This window comes from Saitoella complicata (genome assembly GCF_001661265.1).
Source record: "Saitoella complicata NRRL Y-17804 unplaced genomic scaffold SAICOscaffold_14, whole genome shotgun sequence".
NCBI lineage: Eukaryota > Fungi > Ascomycota > Saitoellomycetes > Saitoellales > Saitoellaceae > Saitoella > Saitoella complicata.
Window position 1 is genome coordinate 275,165 of NW_017567005.1, and position 14,665 is coordinate 289,829.

The 14,665-nt window shown below is 52.3% G+C and overlaps 6 protein-coding genes across 6 annotated transcripts; 3 read left to right on the forward strand and 3 right to left on the reverse strand.

The window, feature by feature from the left end:
- Window positions 1–6: 6 nt before the first annotated feature.
- Window positions 7–3,577, reverse strand: SAICODRAFT_7984 (uncharacterized protein; the record flags this gene model as incomplete). Its single annotated transcript, XM_019171173.1, has 3 exons — window positions 7–1,575; window positions 1,629–1,814; window positions 1,868–3,577. The coding sequence occupies 3 exons, from the start codon at window positions 3,575–3,577 to the stop codon at window positions 7–9; spliced, it is 3,465 nt and encodes a 1,154-aa protein (XP_019023670.1).
- A 155-nt stretch (window positions 3,578–3,732) lies between these two features.
- Window positions 3,733–7,111, forward strand: SAICODRAFT_71743 (kinase-like protein). The gene is made up of 7 exons (XM_019170707.1): window positions 3,733–3,842; window positions 3,965–5,066; window positions 5,124–5,540; window positions 5,590–5,709; window positions 5,761–5,883; window positions 5,940–6,175; window positions 6,231–7,111. The coding sequence occupies exons 2-7, from the start codon at window positions 4,126–4,128 to the stop codon at window positions 6,962–6,964; spliced, it is 2,571 nt and encodes an 856-aa protein (XP_019023671.1). The 5' UTR covers window positions 3,733–3,842; window positions 3,965–4,125; the 3' UTR covers window positions 6,965–7,111.
- A 169-nt stretch (window positions 7,112–7,280) lies between these two features.
- SAICODRAFT_25854 (uncharacterized protein) lies at window positions 7,281–7,966 on the reverse strand (the record flags this gene model as incomplete). Its single annotated transcript, XM_019166890.1, has 2 exons — window positions 7,281–7,726; window positions 7,780–7,966. The coding sequence occupies 2 exons, from the start codon at window positions 7,964–7,966 to the stop codon at window positions 7,281–7,283; spliced, it is 633 nt and encodes a 210-aa protein (XP_019023672.1).
- A 3-nt stretch (window positions 7,967–7,969) lies between these two features.
- SAICODRAFT_130758 (uncharacterized protein) lies at window positions 7,970–9,461 on the forward strand. Its single transcript, XM_019165421.1, has one exon. The coding sequence runs from the start codon at window positions 8,098–8,100 to the stop codon at window positions 9,181–9,183; it is 1,086 nt and encodes a 361-aa protein (XP_019023673.1). The 5' UTR covers window positions 7,970–8,097; the 3' UTR covers window positions 9,184–9,461.
- Window positions 9,462–10,200: 739 nt separating this feature from the next.
- SAICODRAFT_38352 (cytochrome P450) lies at window positions 10,201–11,697 on the forward strand (the record flags this gene model as incomplete). Its single annotated transcript, XM_019168591.2, has 1 exon — window positions 10,201–11,697. A coding segment is annotated over one exon (1,497 nt), but the record flags the coding sequence as incomplete, so codon positions are not given.
- A 400-nt stretch (window positions 11,698–12,097) lies between these two features.
- On the reverse strand, window positions 12,098–13,710 carry SAICODRAFT_19739 (uncharacterized protein). Its single transcript, XM_019166152.1, has one exon. The coding sequence runs from the start codon at window positions 13,579–13,581 to the stop codon at window positions 12,184–12,186; it is 1,398 nt and encodes a 465-aa protein (XP_019023675.1). The 5' UTR covers window positions 13,582–13,710; the 3' UTR covers window positions 12,098–12,183.
- Window positions 13,711–14,665: the final 955 nt, after the last annotated feature.

Consider the following 14,665-nt stretch of genomic DNA (forward strand, 5'->3'; position numbering starts at 1 on the left):
TCCCGATCAACGGAACTCCTCCTTCAAAACCCACGCCCCCTCCCTAAACTCCGCAATACTCTTCAACATCTTCCTAAACTCCACAACCTGCTGCTGTCCCGAAACCTTGATCTTGAAGTTCCTCACAATCTCGCCAGACGTGGCTTTCCCGCCTGCTTCGAGGATGAATTCTTGGAGGCGCTTGATGAGGTGGAGACGACCTTCGTCGGAGAGTTTGTCGAGTTCTTCTCCACCGCCGTTTGCATCTTCGTTTTCGAGGTCTTGGCGTTGGCGGAGGCCGGCGAGGAGGTTTTGGGAGTTTGCGGGTGGGGTAGCCGCAGCCCGCACGCCGTTCGCAGCAGCACCGAACCGCCCTTCACCATTAGGAGCCGCCGCTGGCCCAAACCTCGCCCCACCCCCACCACTCGCCGCACCAAACCTGGGAGTATTGGGTGTGTTCGCACCTGACCCGCGGGTGAAACCTCCGGACCTCCCAGTCCATGTCGGTGTGCCGAGCTCCGCTCTCTGTGCCTGACGACGAGACTCCCGCAATGCGCGTGCGGCAGCTTCGGCGACTCGCGTAGCCTCACGATCTACGAGGACAGCTTCGGGTCTTGCTGCGTCCATGATCTTTTCATGGTGGAGGGCGGACTGTACGCCGGCTCCAGCGAGGAGGCCTTCGAGTGTTCGGGAATCGTCGTCGCCCTTCTCTGCATCCCTTTCTTCTTCGTTCTGGTATTGTTCCAGTCCGGCAACATCATCCAGCTTTTTGAGTTCCTCGGCCTCCCTATCCCTCTTCTTCTTCTTCGTTCGCTTCAACTGCACCTCAGTACCAGCAAACAAGTCGCCCGTCTCGGTGGTCTTCTCCTCCGCCGATCCCAACGAAAACAGATCATGCAAGTCATTAGATTTGAAGAACCGTCGCTGTTTTGGGTCACGTAGAATCTTGTTTGTCAAGAACTGCTTGAAGATCTGACGATGATAGATTTTCTCCTCGATCGTACCGGAGGTCATGAGGCGGAAGATGATGACTTCACGTTTTTGTCCGAGACGCCATGCACGTTCACGGGCTTGAGCATCGGTGGAGGGATTCCAGTCCGGATCGTAGATAATGACACGGTTGGCACCAGTCAGGTTGATACCCAGACCACCTACCTTAGTCGTCAACAAGAACACATCAATGTTTGGGTTCTCGTTGTACTGATCGACAAGCGCCTGTCTCCTCTGCACGGGAGTGTTACCATCCATCCGAAGATAGTTGATCCCATCCAACTTCTTGACAAACTTCTCCAGGATGTCCAACATCTGCCGAGTCTGCGAAAACAGCAAAGTCCGGTGACCCTGCGACCTGAACAGCTCCAATGTAGCCTTGACAACCTGCATCTTTCCAGATTTCTTAGGATCACCGTAGTCATACCCCGGTTTATGTTCGAGCGTATCACGAGAAGCTAAATCGGGATGATTACAAATCTTCCGAAGAATGTCGACACCGTAGAGAACCTGCCTCCTACCCTGAAAGATCGATTCCATGTCGTTTCCGCCGATGAATTCTTCGTAAGCCGTACGCTGTGAAGCCGTAAGTTTGCAGAACAGGACCTGTAGAGCTACGTCAGCCATCGTTGTACGCTGCAAGTTGACAGTCGTTCTACCTGCTCCGTTCGCTTTGGTAAATCGGCAGCGACGTCAACCTTCATTCTCCGCAAGAGATATGGGTTGATGAGGTCCCTCAACACGCAGGCACATTTGTACGCAGTCTGAACTTGCACGTTCGTCGCATTTGCATAGCCACCCATATTGATGGGAATAGCGAATTGTTGCTGAAACACCGGGAGAGTCTGTCAGCAGGATGTTAGCATGCATTCCAAGAGATCATGGACATTCCTCTGACCCCTAGCCGCCCTGGAAAGACAAAGTCAAACAAACTCCACAACTCATTCAAGCTATTCTGGATCGGCGTTCCGGAGAGAATGATTCGGTGGACGGTCTTCACCTGCTTACACGCCAAGGAAATCTCTGCATCAGGGTTTCTGATTTTGTGACCCTCATCTAGGACACAGTAATCCCACTCCTCACCAAGCAGCAAGTCACCATACGAATGAAGACCAGCATACGTGGTAATGATTACATGCCCAGACGCAAAAACACGTCGAACCATGTTCCTCGCACCAGCCTTCAGCTTCGCGCCTGGTCCACCCTTTCTCGGATGTTCCTTCTCGAGCGCTTTCTCCATCGTTTCCTCCTCCCGTACATTCAACATCCCACTTCCACTCCCATGAAGGATACAAACTCGTAGAGGCGGCCACCACCGACGAAACTCGTTACACCACATTTTCATCACGGTTGCTGGACATACCACCAGGATAGGTTTATTCAGCTTCCCGGAGTAATGTAAACCTGCGAGGAAGGAGATCATTTGCACGGTCTTGCCGAGACCCATTTCGTCGCCGATGATGCCGCCTGCACCTTGAGTGTGCAATTCCCAAAGCCACTGAACGCAAGTCTTCTGGTAATCGAACAGGGAAGGGTAGATGTCGCCTGGTAATCTGTACCCACCATTCAATGTGAAGTCGGGTATTTTCGGATGTGGAAGGTGCCACTCGTCCTCGCCCTCTGGTGGAGGTTCGTCTGGATGCGCCTTACGACGTGCTGATGAGCGTTTCCGAACCCAGCCTTCCAAGCGTTCTTGATAAGTAATTTCATTACCATCGTCGACGGTGCTCAAGTCCTCAGTCTTGGCAGGTTCCTTGTCTTTCGGCTTGCGCTTCCGGGACTTCGCTTCACGTCCCTCCTGATCACCATCAATGAATGCATCAATTTCGTCATCGTCCTCCACCGACCCCTCGAAATCAGAAGGCGCATACGCGTCCTCGTCGTCATCTCCGACATCGACATCCACGTCTTCAATACTCGCTTTCCGAATCAACCTTCGCTTCTTCCGTGGTGTTGCCCGTTCCATTAGAGACTCCACCTCACTGACATCGGCCGAATCGGTAGCGAACCCGGGCATGCGTAGGTTCTGGTGCGACATCGCTCCCGGGCCAACCTCACTTCGCTGCTGCTCCAACCCTGGAACGGCAGCAAACGGAGTGATTTTGCCGGTACGGATGAGGTACTCTCGTTCAGTTTCCGTCGAAAGTCGCTGATCCGCAGCATCGTCTTGCTTTGCATCACGCTCATCAATTCGTCCTCGAATATCCACCAGGTCCCGATCCAATGCTTCTATCTGCTCTTCGACCTCCCGTACCTGTATTCGAAGTTGTTGCTTTTGCGTAAGTGTCGCATTGTGTGCATTTATCCGGTCGTTTAACTGAGCAATCTTGTCTTGGAGCTTCGCCTTGTCCTTCTGAGTTTTCTCCAAACGTTTCTTGTCGGCCTCGTTCTCTCTCTTGGTAAGTTCTGCATCGGCTGCGATGGCGATATTATGCTCGAGGATATCTTGGTCGAGAATGTTCACGCCGAGAGCGTCTAGCGAAGCTTCACCGGTCGGATGAGCCATGGCGTGTGTCGTTTGCATGCTATCGTCAACGACAGCAATCCCAGCAGGCTGCTCCTTTTCGTCCATCTCCTTTACTGAATCTGCTGGTCCATCATTCTCCATGGCGGTTGTATGCTGTTGCTGTATGCTGCATTCCCAATTTCAGCACTCCCTGCGCGTACTGCCTGCTTCGTGATCGAATGACGCTGGGTGCGGGCCAGATGTCCCCTGCAGACGCGCGTGTCGTGCTGTCCCTATCAGCAACCTCCAACCACCAAGCAGGAGCCCAGCAATCGTCCAAGAGCATTCATCCAGGCCTCGACGAACTGCTCTGATTGACCGTCAGCGAGCGATTTGACTGCTCCATTGCAGGACGAGCACGTACAAGGTACATCCCTTATCGAGGCTGAGCGGTGAATCGCTTTGTTAGTCCCCAGCCCTGTCTCACGCTGCGCACCCGCACCCGCACCCTTGCCAAGGTGTTCCCGATTGCTAACCATTCCGTACTAGAGTTTCTTGGATCGCGACCTCTTTTTGTCGGCAATACAGTCTCGATACCTTCTGTGAAGGTCCGGCTGCGGTATACCCTCTTGGATTCCGCGCACCGATAAGTACCCATTGTCGGCATTCGGCCCGGCGATCCCCCCCGAATATATCAACGAAACAGCAACATGGAGCATTCAGACAACTTGTCACGTCAGTGGACTAATCCGCAGCAGCACGGCGGAGCACGGTATCCGCCACAAACGTCCCCGAACCACCGCGTTCACCATCCACCTCCCCCACAGTACCGTCCGCACAGAATGCAATCGGATCCGGCCATATATTCTCAAGCATACACCACCCGGCCACCCCCTCAACACCCAGTATCAGAGCATCACGTGCCTGGAGCAGGATTCAACGCGATGAATGCTGGAGCAAGTCCGACCAGGAGGGCTGACGTCCCCTATGACTACAACGACGGACCATACCAAGCTGCAGCAGAATACAACGCACGCCTGAACCACGGACCAAATACGCAATCACCACGAAAGGGAGCAGTCCCATCGCATCTTGACTTTAACTTCATGCATTCATCCGGCTCCGGGATGCCGAACTCGCCGGACAGAATGTCATTATCGCCTATGTCTCCTGGCACATCACCATACTACGCCCGCGACAAAGCAACATCAACGAGTCCTGGCTTCGCACCACCGCGGAGTCCAAGAGGACAGGGCTACGCTCCAAAATTGAGCTCTACCGAGCAGAGACGGAGCAACAGGATGACACCAGACAGGGACGTCTTCACCCCCCTGACACCAATCGCCAGAACAGAAGGACCGCCTCGTTTCAAGAGAGTCAGCGAAGAAGGACTACGTCCCATCAAAGGCCGCGGCGTAGGTCGACGTGCCCGCCCCGAAGGAGGGTTGGTTAGCCCGCTCCAGGCGCTGACGATGCACCTTACCACCACATACGGAATTTGCAACCCCGGTTTCTCGTACGAAAATTCGAAGAACCCAAGGAGGGTGTTGACGAAGCCGAGTAAGGGAGTAAAGAACGATGGGGCGGACAATGAGGATTCGGATTACATCCTTTATGTGAACGACATTTTGGGAGCCGATGATCATGCGAAGTACGTTTATCGTGGGTAGATATGGATTTTTGATGCATACTAACAGCTCACGTACAGTCGCTACCTCATCCTTGACATTCTCGGGCAGGGTACTTTCGGCCAAGTCGTCAAATGCCAAAATATGCGCACACAAGAACTCGTCGCCGTCAAGGTGGTCAAGAACAAGCCAGCTTACTTCAACCAGTCCATGATGGAAGTCACTATCCTGGAGCTCCTCAACAACAAGCTTGACCCCGCGGACGAACACCATATCCTCCGAATGAAAGACACGTTCATCCATAAGCAGCACTTGTGTCTCGTCTTTGAGCTGCTGAGCGTCAACCTGTACGAATTGATCAAGCAGAATCAATTCCGAGGTCTGAGCACGAATCTCGTGAGGATGTTTGCGGGGCAGTTATTGGATGCCATGACGGTCCTGAATGAGGCGAAGTTAATACATTGTGATCTGAAACCAGAGAATATTCTGTTGAACAGGTACGCAAGCGACCCCTCCTTGTGGAGAGTAAGCTAACTTGGTATACAGTTTGGAGTCGCCTACGATCAAGGTCATTGATTTCGGATCGGCGTGTCACGAGAAGCAGACGGTGTATACGTACATCCAGTCGCGGTTTTACCGAAGTCCGGAGGTGTTACTCGGGTTACCGTATGTCACTCCTCAAACGCTATAATTGAGATGTATTGACTGGTGTGGCAGTTATTCTTCCTCGATAGATATGTGGTCGCTCGGCTGTATCATGGTTGAGTTATTCTTGGGACTCCCATTGTTCCCTGGTAGCTCGGAGTATAACCAGGTTACACGAATAGTTGAAATGCTGGGGTAAGAAATCTCCGGATCAATTTAGCACGGCTATGGATGACTAATCTTGCTTACAGTCTCCCACCGCCATGGATGCTCGAAATGGGCAAGCAGTCCGGCGAGTTCTTCGAACGCGTGATAGACAATTACGGTAACAAATCTTACCGGTTGAAGAGCTTGGAACAGTATTCGGCGGAACACAGTACGCAGGAGCAGCCAAGTAAGAAGTACTTTTCGGCGACAACGTTGCCGGATATTATCAAGACGTATCCGATGCAGAGGAAGGGTGCGAGTCAGGCGGAAATTGATAAAGGTACGAAGACTGGTGTGCACCTATCTGATGAGATATGCTGACTTTCATCGTACAGAAATGCAGAACAGGCTAAGTTTTGTCGATTTCGTTTCGGGATTGCTCAACATCAATCCTCACGAACGTTGGTCGCCTCAGCAGGCGAAGATGCACCCGTTCATCACGGGAGCTAGGTTCACGGGAAGGTTCACACCGCCTATGAATGTACGATACCCCACACAGCCAGCAACCACAAGGCAGCATCCGGTGAGTCAGTTACCTCCGCCGCCTACACAACAGCAGATGCAGAAATTCCAGGAGCAGCAGTATCTTGCTCATCAACAACACACGTACGGAGGTGCCGCAACCGCCCTCCCAACTGCGAACGGGTTCAGTTCGCCATATCAGGGCCAGGTGCCTGTGTTACACGCTTCGCCTGACAGGCACGCATACGGCCAGAAGCCGTCTTACACCACCTCCGGGACCTCCTCAGCGATGGCGTACACACCGCACCATACGTCTCCTGGTTACAACAACGCATTTACTCCCGCCGATATTGTGGCGAACCACAAGCCACGACATCACGCATCGAATCGTGCACGTGCACAGACGATTGTGGACAATGTACCGCCGCAGATTCAGCGCGTCATGGGACAGTTGAACCCAGGGCAGGCTATCCCGCCTAGTCCGGCGTACTTCCCTACGCACGAGGTGTCCAGTACTGGAGTTAGGCAGAGGCAGAGTCAGTATGGGATGCAGGAGTATCCGGAGGAAGCGGGAGAGGGGATCTTGCCTCAGTTTTGGCGGTCGTAGTTGAGGAGATTGCAGGAACGTGTTTATGTACGATTACTGAAACGAGAGAAGGACGCCGTGTCCGCTGCTTAACACGCAGTATCTATACCCAAGGGCATATTGAGCAGATGTTGACGAGGAGATATGCGCGTTTGGAGGCGAAGGATCATGAGAGGTAACGAGTTCTGTAGCATACCGGTCGTTTTCTTGGGTTGAACTTAATAACGACGGTTTATTTGGCTGCATATGTACATCTTCTAAAGTCTATCTACACGAAGGTACCCAGACTTCGCGCCAACTCCACACCCTACTCTTGATATTAGATTTGCGCCCACGCTCACACCAAAAAACCATGATCAGCGGTGTCATGTTCGTCGAAGGCACCTTCCACATACTGAACAGCTTGAGCATGACCTCTAAGGATCTGGTTTACCCACGGTACCGCGGCATGTTCCTCCTGCTTCTCGTTGTTGTCAGGCTCGACTACCTCGCGATCGCTGTTACTAGTATCATGAGGTCCGTCTGAGGTCCCGCTGTGCATTGCCGGCGCAGGTGTATAGAGCGGAAGCGCGGCGCTTTCATCGTCACCGTCGTTGAAACTCAAGTCCGAATCGGAATAACGCATCTGACGCTTCAACTCCTCCACCTTCTGGCGCATATTGGCCATCTGGAAGTCGAGCCATCCGGCTCTGGCGCGGACCCTTCCCAGATCGTAATCCGTCTTGTCCTGGACATGACAGACGGACATTAGAAAGACGATCAGAAGAAGCACGGCAAGAATGACTATTTACACTAACGTTAGCAAAGGTGGATAGGAGAGCGAGCGACGGACATACGAGTGACAAAGAGCATCCAGAAGGCGTTAAGTTGCGCGTGCTGGCTGATGATTTTATTCTCAAGGATAGCCAAAGCCTCGTTCATGACCTCGAGTGTAAGAACTTGGGATACATCCCTATCTCTGGGCTGGATGTAGGGGCGGTGCTTTCCCGAAGGATCAATAACGACGATTCCCGGGATTCCCATATTGACGAAGTTGATAGTTGTAAAGATACGTTGGTTGTTGTAAAGGTGCCGACAAGAAAAATGGGAGAGCCGTCATTTTTATAGCCTGGCGGCTGACTGTTGCTCTTGTGACGTCCTGCCCAGAATCCGCAATGGGCAACGCGCTAGCGCACATCTCTGAAGCTAGTATTTCCGTTTGCGGCATTCTGAGGACGACTCGTTCAAGATCCGTAGATACCACTAACCATAGTGATCGATGTTACCGTCATCACTTTCGATGCCTGGAGAATGATAAAAAGAACTGTGACGCCCATCCCTCGTCAACTATCACTTTGACTATTCTCCACCTACACCAACACCTCCACACCTTATCGCGGCGTATTGCCCGTACTACTCCCTTGACCCAAAAAAGAACGACCACTACAAGTATCAAGATGGTTGCCCTTCCTCTTGTCGTCATTGACCCTTCCGGACACCACCGCCCGTGGGTCCAAGCTTCCGCCGCTTCCGCCGGTTCCCTTTCCGTCCTCTTGAACGGCACGCGAACCGGTTCTGCGGCGACCAGTACTCCCTCACTCCAGAACCCAGATGCAAGCATGTCTGCTTTTCCTGATTTCGACAAAATCGCCCTTTACACCATGGGAGGCATCTTAGGGTTCATCCTAATTCTCGTCATCCTGGTATTGTACCACTTGTGGGGTTGGGCGAGCTCGCAGTACGACTTCACCCTTCATTTGAAGAAACGAGTGGAAGACCTTGAGTCCAAAGCAGCTGTCTTCGTTGCCGCCTTGAATGTTGGCAATGAGGTTACCGAAAGCGTGCAGCCGCCTGAGTACGCTGCAAGGCCTGGTGCAGAGGAGGTGAATATTTCGGTTGACACAATCCAAATGGTTCTGGCCGATCAAGTTACGAACAGCGCAGCTCAGGAAGTTATGAGCGCTTTGAGCCCGGCTGAGGTTGATATCTCTACGCAAGCGGTTGACCACTCAACTGAAGCCGTTGACGTCACCGCTGATTCTCAAATAGAAGGGTTTGAGGTAGAGCAGGACATCGAAGACAAAGACGACGACTGTGATGAATTGGAGAAGGTGCAAGATGGTACGGAACTTGCCTTTGTTGCTTCTCGACACGGTGAGGCGCATCTTGTTGACGAGTGTGTCCATGAACACTACGCGGGCGTGATGAGTGGTAGGGGCGGAACGGACGATTTTGGTGATGCTGGCAAGTGCGATATGTAAGCCTGGTGGAGCATGAGATGTTTCGATGTGCTCTTTGCGTCTCTTTAGTGTTTCACTGTCCTTTCCCTGTCCCGGCAGGAAAGGACTAGATTCGGTTGGTCAGCATCAGTTTTTTCGCGTAATAATAAATTAAATGAATCGAAAAACTGGTGGTAATAAGTGGTTCGATGATAAAGATTATGGTTGCTTCAGCGGTAACCCGACCTCTGACTTTCAACGCTATGGTATGCGCAGCCTAATGAAAAAAACGGCGAGCAACCTTGAACTATGTTGGTGCTTTGAAGTTCGAACCCTGGTACGTTGCCTGTCACAAAGACTTGCAAAATACAAGAGGAAGGTGTTAAGCTAGGTCCAGTGGACCTCTAAATTGACCATCCAGTGTGAGATAAACTCCAAGTCAATCATTGCTGTGTCGTGATAGAATCACGAACATGTCGCTCCATTGCAGTGGCACCTCGCTCGGGTTGGCGTATGCTACAGACCTTGCCATCACAAGAGACTGTAAAGCTACGTATCCCTAATGGCTACGGTCTGCCCCGACTGTATAACTCACTTATCAGTTAAATACGCACGATTTTCCTACGCCTGCGTGACATAGCAAACTTCCTCGACACGGGATGTTAGTCAACCGTAGCAGCTTTGAAAATATAACTTCCATCTTCACCTCCAGTGGTAGTATTTGTAAATCGGATATTGTATCAGACGTCCCTACCCACTCGACCCGCGACCGCGCGTGTTAAATGATGTAACGTAGACATGGGTACGCTTTACCACCTTCGGCATCTCCAACCTCACAACCCCCGCTTTCGGGCCGACGAAACGCCGATGCCCTTAAAACGGGTCGACTTCGAAGAGTCCTTAAAAAATCGAACGTCTCCATAAAGGCAGGAGCTATTCGGACCTGCTACTTTCTCAACGACGGGTACGATGTCCGCCATGCGCACCTGGGTCCTCCTTCCCCTCGCCTATCACTTTACCTTCCGCCGTCTCCTTCATCTTCCAATCGACAATGTGGGAATCTTCCTCCTTACCGTCATCTCCTTCGTTATCTACAATATCTTCATCTACCCCAACTTCATCTCCCCTCTCCGCAAAGTACCTGGTCCACCCGGCCACTGGTTCTGGGGTCAATTCAAAGAGATTACAAAAGCCGATCCTGGCGTGCCGCATCTCGAATGGGTCACGAAATACGGAAAGACCATCCGATATCGCTGGTTGTTTGGAGATCAGAGGTTCTTGACGGTTGACGCAAAGAGTTTGGCTTATATCTTGAACAACGCCTACGATTTTCCCAAACCGCAGCAGACCATCAGGTTCCTGGGAAGGTTTTTGGGGTTTGGGTTGTTAACTGCTGAAGGTGAATTGCATAAACGTCAAAGGAAAGTATTGCAGCCGGCGTTTGCCCATGCACACGTCAAGGCTCTCGTACCGGAGTTCTGGAAAAAGACAGAGGAAGTGGTGCAGTGTTGGAACAAGGAGATTAATGCGGCCGAGAGGCCCGAAAAGGGAGTAGTAGTTGACGTTCTTTCATGGCTTTCACGCACGACGTTGGACATCATCGGCACCGCAGGCTTCGGCTACGATTTCGATGCCCTACACACCACGTCGAACCCTCTCGCCGAGGCCTACAAACTCATGTTCAAATTCGACAAAATTGGTCGCATCGTCGGAGTCTTGTCGGTTTACCTACCGTTCCTCCGCTCACTCCCCTTCAAACGAAACCGTGAGTTGAAATCTGCCGTGGCTACTGTCAACAAGATCAGCGAGGGTCTCGTACGTGATAGGATTAGCGAGTCCAAGGCCGCGACAGAGACAAGCACGAAGGGAAAGGATATCCTCAGTCTGATCGTCGAGGAAGCGCTTAGGTCCGAACGAGAGGGAGAAAGTTCGATCACCCCCGAGGAAATGAAGGATCAATGTATGACTTTCCTTGCTGCCGGTCACGAAACGACATCCACCTCCACGACCTGGGCATGCTGGCTCCTCGCCTCCCACCCCATTGTTCAATCACGTCTGCGTACCGAGATTCAATCCATCATCCCCGAAGAGAGCGGAGCTCCGACGTACGAACAAGTTGAAGGATGCAAATATCTCAACAACGTCTGTCGTGAGATCTTGCGGCATATCCCTCCCGTTCCATTCACCTTCCGCGTTTCCACAAAGGATGAGATAATTGACGGCTACTTCGTTCCAGCCGGAACACACATCACAATCCCTCAGGCGGCAATGTGTCACGCTCCCCATCTCTGGGGTCCCACTGCCCACTTATTCGACCCTGATCGCTGGGATAACCTCCCTGAAACCGCGTCCGCCATCGCTTATCTTCCCTTCTTGGCAGGCCCGAGAAGTTGTATTGGACGTAAGTTCGCAGAGGTTGAGATGAAGGTTTTGATTGTGGGCATTGTTGGACGGTTTGAGCTGGAGAAGAGCAAAGAGGACCAGAAGGTTGAGATGAAAAGTAACATTACGACAAGGCCGGTTGGTGGAATGCCATTGAGGATTATGAGGGTTTAGGTTGAAGATTTGGGCAGGTTTTGAGATACCCTATATCTATCGTCTTTTCTTGCCTTCTCCATGTACAGCTACAGTCGGTTCCCCGTGTGCCGTGCAGGGTCACCCCGATAGCTATTATTGAAACGCGTTGTTTTCTGAAGTCTTGTTACATTGTTCGTCGAAGCCTCCAGAACGGTTTGACCATTAATGGTTCATTCCGCTAAGGCCGACAAATAAGGTTGTGACATGTGCACTCGGCACGGCACGCGTACGGGAGGCCCGCGGCCGGGGCTTGGGCTGAACCTTATGTAAACTGGCACTTGGCACGACCGAGAGAGAATCTTGATTGGATGAAAAACTTCAATTTGCCTGTATGAATCGAATGTAATTCTACCTCAACCCTGTCTATCCAAGAAGATTAAACGCCTCATTACCCATAACCGTTTCCCATTTCCCATTTCCCATATCCCACGGACCATTAACGCCAATACCAAAAATGAAACACATCTACTCCACCTGATATCTCTTCGCCGTTGTTGCCCAAATCAAATGTCCCTTTACGAACCCGACCAAGCAGTTGGCCATATCCTGCACGCCCTCGGTGACATCTCCATTCATCAACCCATGCCATTCCCTGACGACGCGTTCAACGGTTCCGTTGTGTTCGTGGACCGTGCCGTCGACATCCTCGTTCAACTGTGCGACGGTGTCTACATTCTTGCGGTGGCGGACGAAAAGAAGGTTCATGCCTTCCTTCGTCTCGACGTCCTTTTCGAGACCAACGAGATCGTTTTGAAAACCCACTAGCGTGGTGAGGAAGCGGCGCAGTCCCGCCAACTTGTCAACGTCCGACTGTTCGACCACACCATATCCCGCCTCGAGCATAGCAAAGAAGGGCGCAACGCCGATTGTGCGAGCACGGATCTCAGTGTATTCCATCACGGTCCTCCACTCGTTTTTCATGTTCCTGAAGTCGTTCTCAAGGGTGAACCCCTCGAATACATGACGAAGTGCCTGGAACACACGAGGAAGACAAGTCTCAGGAAGAAGATCCTCGAGGTGTCGCTTCATCTGGTTCAAGATGTGCAAGACGCGGGGCAATATCGTGCCATCAACCTCGCTAGCCTCACTCTCCGCATATGCAGACATATCCATCGAAGACGACCTCGACATAGGCGGCGAAAAGATCGAGCTTGCTCCCGACATAGTAGAAGCGTTGCTCTCCGCCCTCGCCCTCGGAGCCAGGAAGACTAATTCTTGCATCGCCTCAGCGAGCGCCTCCTCCAAGCTTTTTTCGACCTTCAACACCTCGAGACTCGCTCTTACGATCTCACCAACATCAACGACCTCCTCATCCGTCTCCAACAAGTCATCGACCTTGCAGAGTACGAAAAGCCATGCGGCACAAGCGAGAACGGTGTTATCATCTGGAATGGCAGGGAAAGCCAACTGGATTGCACCGAGGTGTGCTTTGCAGGATTTACACTCCGTAGCAGGTTTAGCCGCATCGTGGGTGAAATCAGATGCGGCAACGTACGCGTGGTGCTTCTCCAACATGTGCGGCGCGGTGTATTTTCTCGGTGCGACATTTACCACGCCCGCCCGAGGAAGCAGAAAATCGAGCGTAATATCCGCAGAGCGATATTTCACACTCTTCCTCTCCGTCTTCAGAAATTGGCAAACTCTCCTCTCAGAGTACGCCTTGGTCGGTGACGTAGGCGGGGTGATCTCGCCGGCAGCGCCGTGCGAGAGGCTTAACCTCGGCAGCAGTTGCCGAAGGTGTCGGTCTTTTGAGGGCGACGCGGGAGGCGTGAGCGGCAGAGAATAAAGTTCTGGTACGGCGATCGTGGCTAGGACGTTGATTGGGGTAAGCACAGGGCGATCATTGGTGATGGTCGTCGTCATGATGATGGTGCGCTATGTGGGTGGTGCTATATTCGGATCTGATCTGAGGTGCTTTGGGGGTTGAGGAATGGAAAGACAGGAGGTTGTGTCGTGTTCTGCGAATGCTTCCATGCCAGACGGGGCGGGTGGCCCAAGGCTTTTATGGAGGGGGCCCGGGTTCGAACCAACCCTTCCTCCTTCCCTCCAATGGCACCTCCTCTCGGAAATCTTTGATCCTTCCAGTTCCAGGTTCCGCCTTCCGGGAGGCGCTCACCTCGCAAGCTTCTACGCACCCTCCAAAGAGCTCCACCCTCAGCAGCTATAACCATCGTCATCCGACCCAATTCATTTTGATCGAGGCTATACCTGACTTCGCCGTTATCAGGAGTTGCGTTGGACTCGCAGCAAGCAATTACGACAGTGACCTTGCATGTCAACTGCAGGTATCGCACGCTTATCGCATGTCGTACAAAAGAATGTCGACTGCTATGCGAACTGGAATGTGTTGCAATTTGGGCTGGCGGGGTAAAATTAGCCGTCATTCGATGGAGTCTACATTGCGGCTGCTGGCGGATGCTCATTGCCGAGGCGTTGCGGTGTGTGTGGTGTCATGGGTCAGGCCATGTTTGCGTTGGTGTGGCGCGAAGAAGCTTCTCGCTGTCACCGTCGTCATCCGTGTTATCTTGCAACTGCGGTGTAGCAGCTGTGACTGAGTAGACGTTCTCGACGTTATCCTCAGTCATTCCGAGCACACCCCTCCTCAACCCTCCTCTACGATCCACTCAACTCAATGGCAATCAACAACCACGCTCTGACCCCATATCATAGCTCCCGTCTCGCCGCTCTCGAATGAATTAATTTTACAAGTTACATACATCGACCTCGCGTTACTCAGGCTTAGGGGGACGAACGGGCGCGGGCGTACGCGTTGCCATGCTCGACACACATCACACTAGACAGCCCGTGCGTGCGCACGTAAACTTAGCCTCCTGTGTCACATTCTTCCTGAGATTCCCTAACATAAGAGGACGACGGGAATGCATGTTTTTTATAACTCCGTCTGTTGAGAGAGCTACGGGGGGGGGGGGGGGGAGGAGTGGCGGGC

Bases quoted from the DNA above. Each gene is read 5' to 3' on its own strand.
- SAICODRAFT_71743 (XM_019170707.1), top strand. From the start codon at position 4,126: ATGGAGCATTCAGACAACTTGTCACGTCAGTGGACTAATCCGCAGCAG. The intron at 5,541-5,589 runs GTACGCAAGCGA...CTTGGTATACAG, and splicing joins GAGAATATTCTGTTGAACAG to TTTGGAGTCGCCTACGATCA. The intron at 5,884-5,939 runs GTAAGAAATCTC...TCTTGCTTACAG, and splicing joins CGAATAGTTGAAATGCTGGG to TCTCCCACCGCCATGGATGC.
- SAICODRAFT_130758 (XM_019165421.1), top strand. From the start codon at position 8,098: ATGGGCAACGCGCTAGCGCACATCTCTGAAGCTAGTATTTCCGTTTGC.
- SAICODRAFT_19739 (XM_019166152.1), bottom strand. From the start codon at position 13,581: ATGACGACGACCATCACCAATGATCGCCCTGTGCTTACCCCAATCAAC.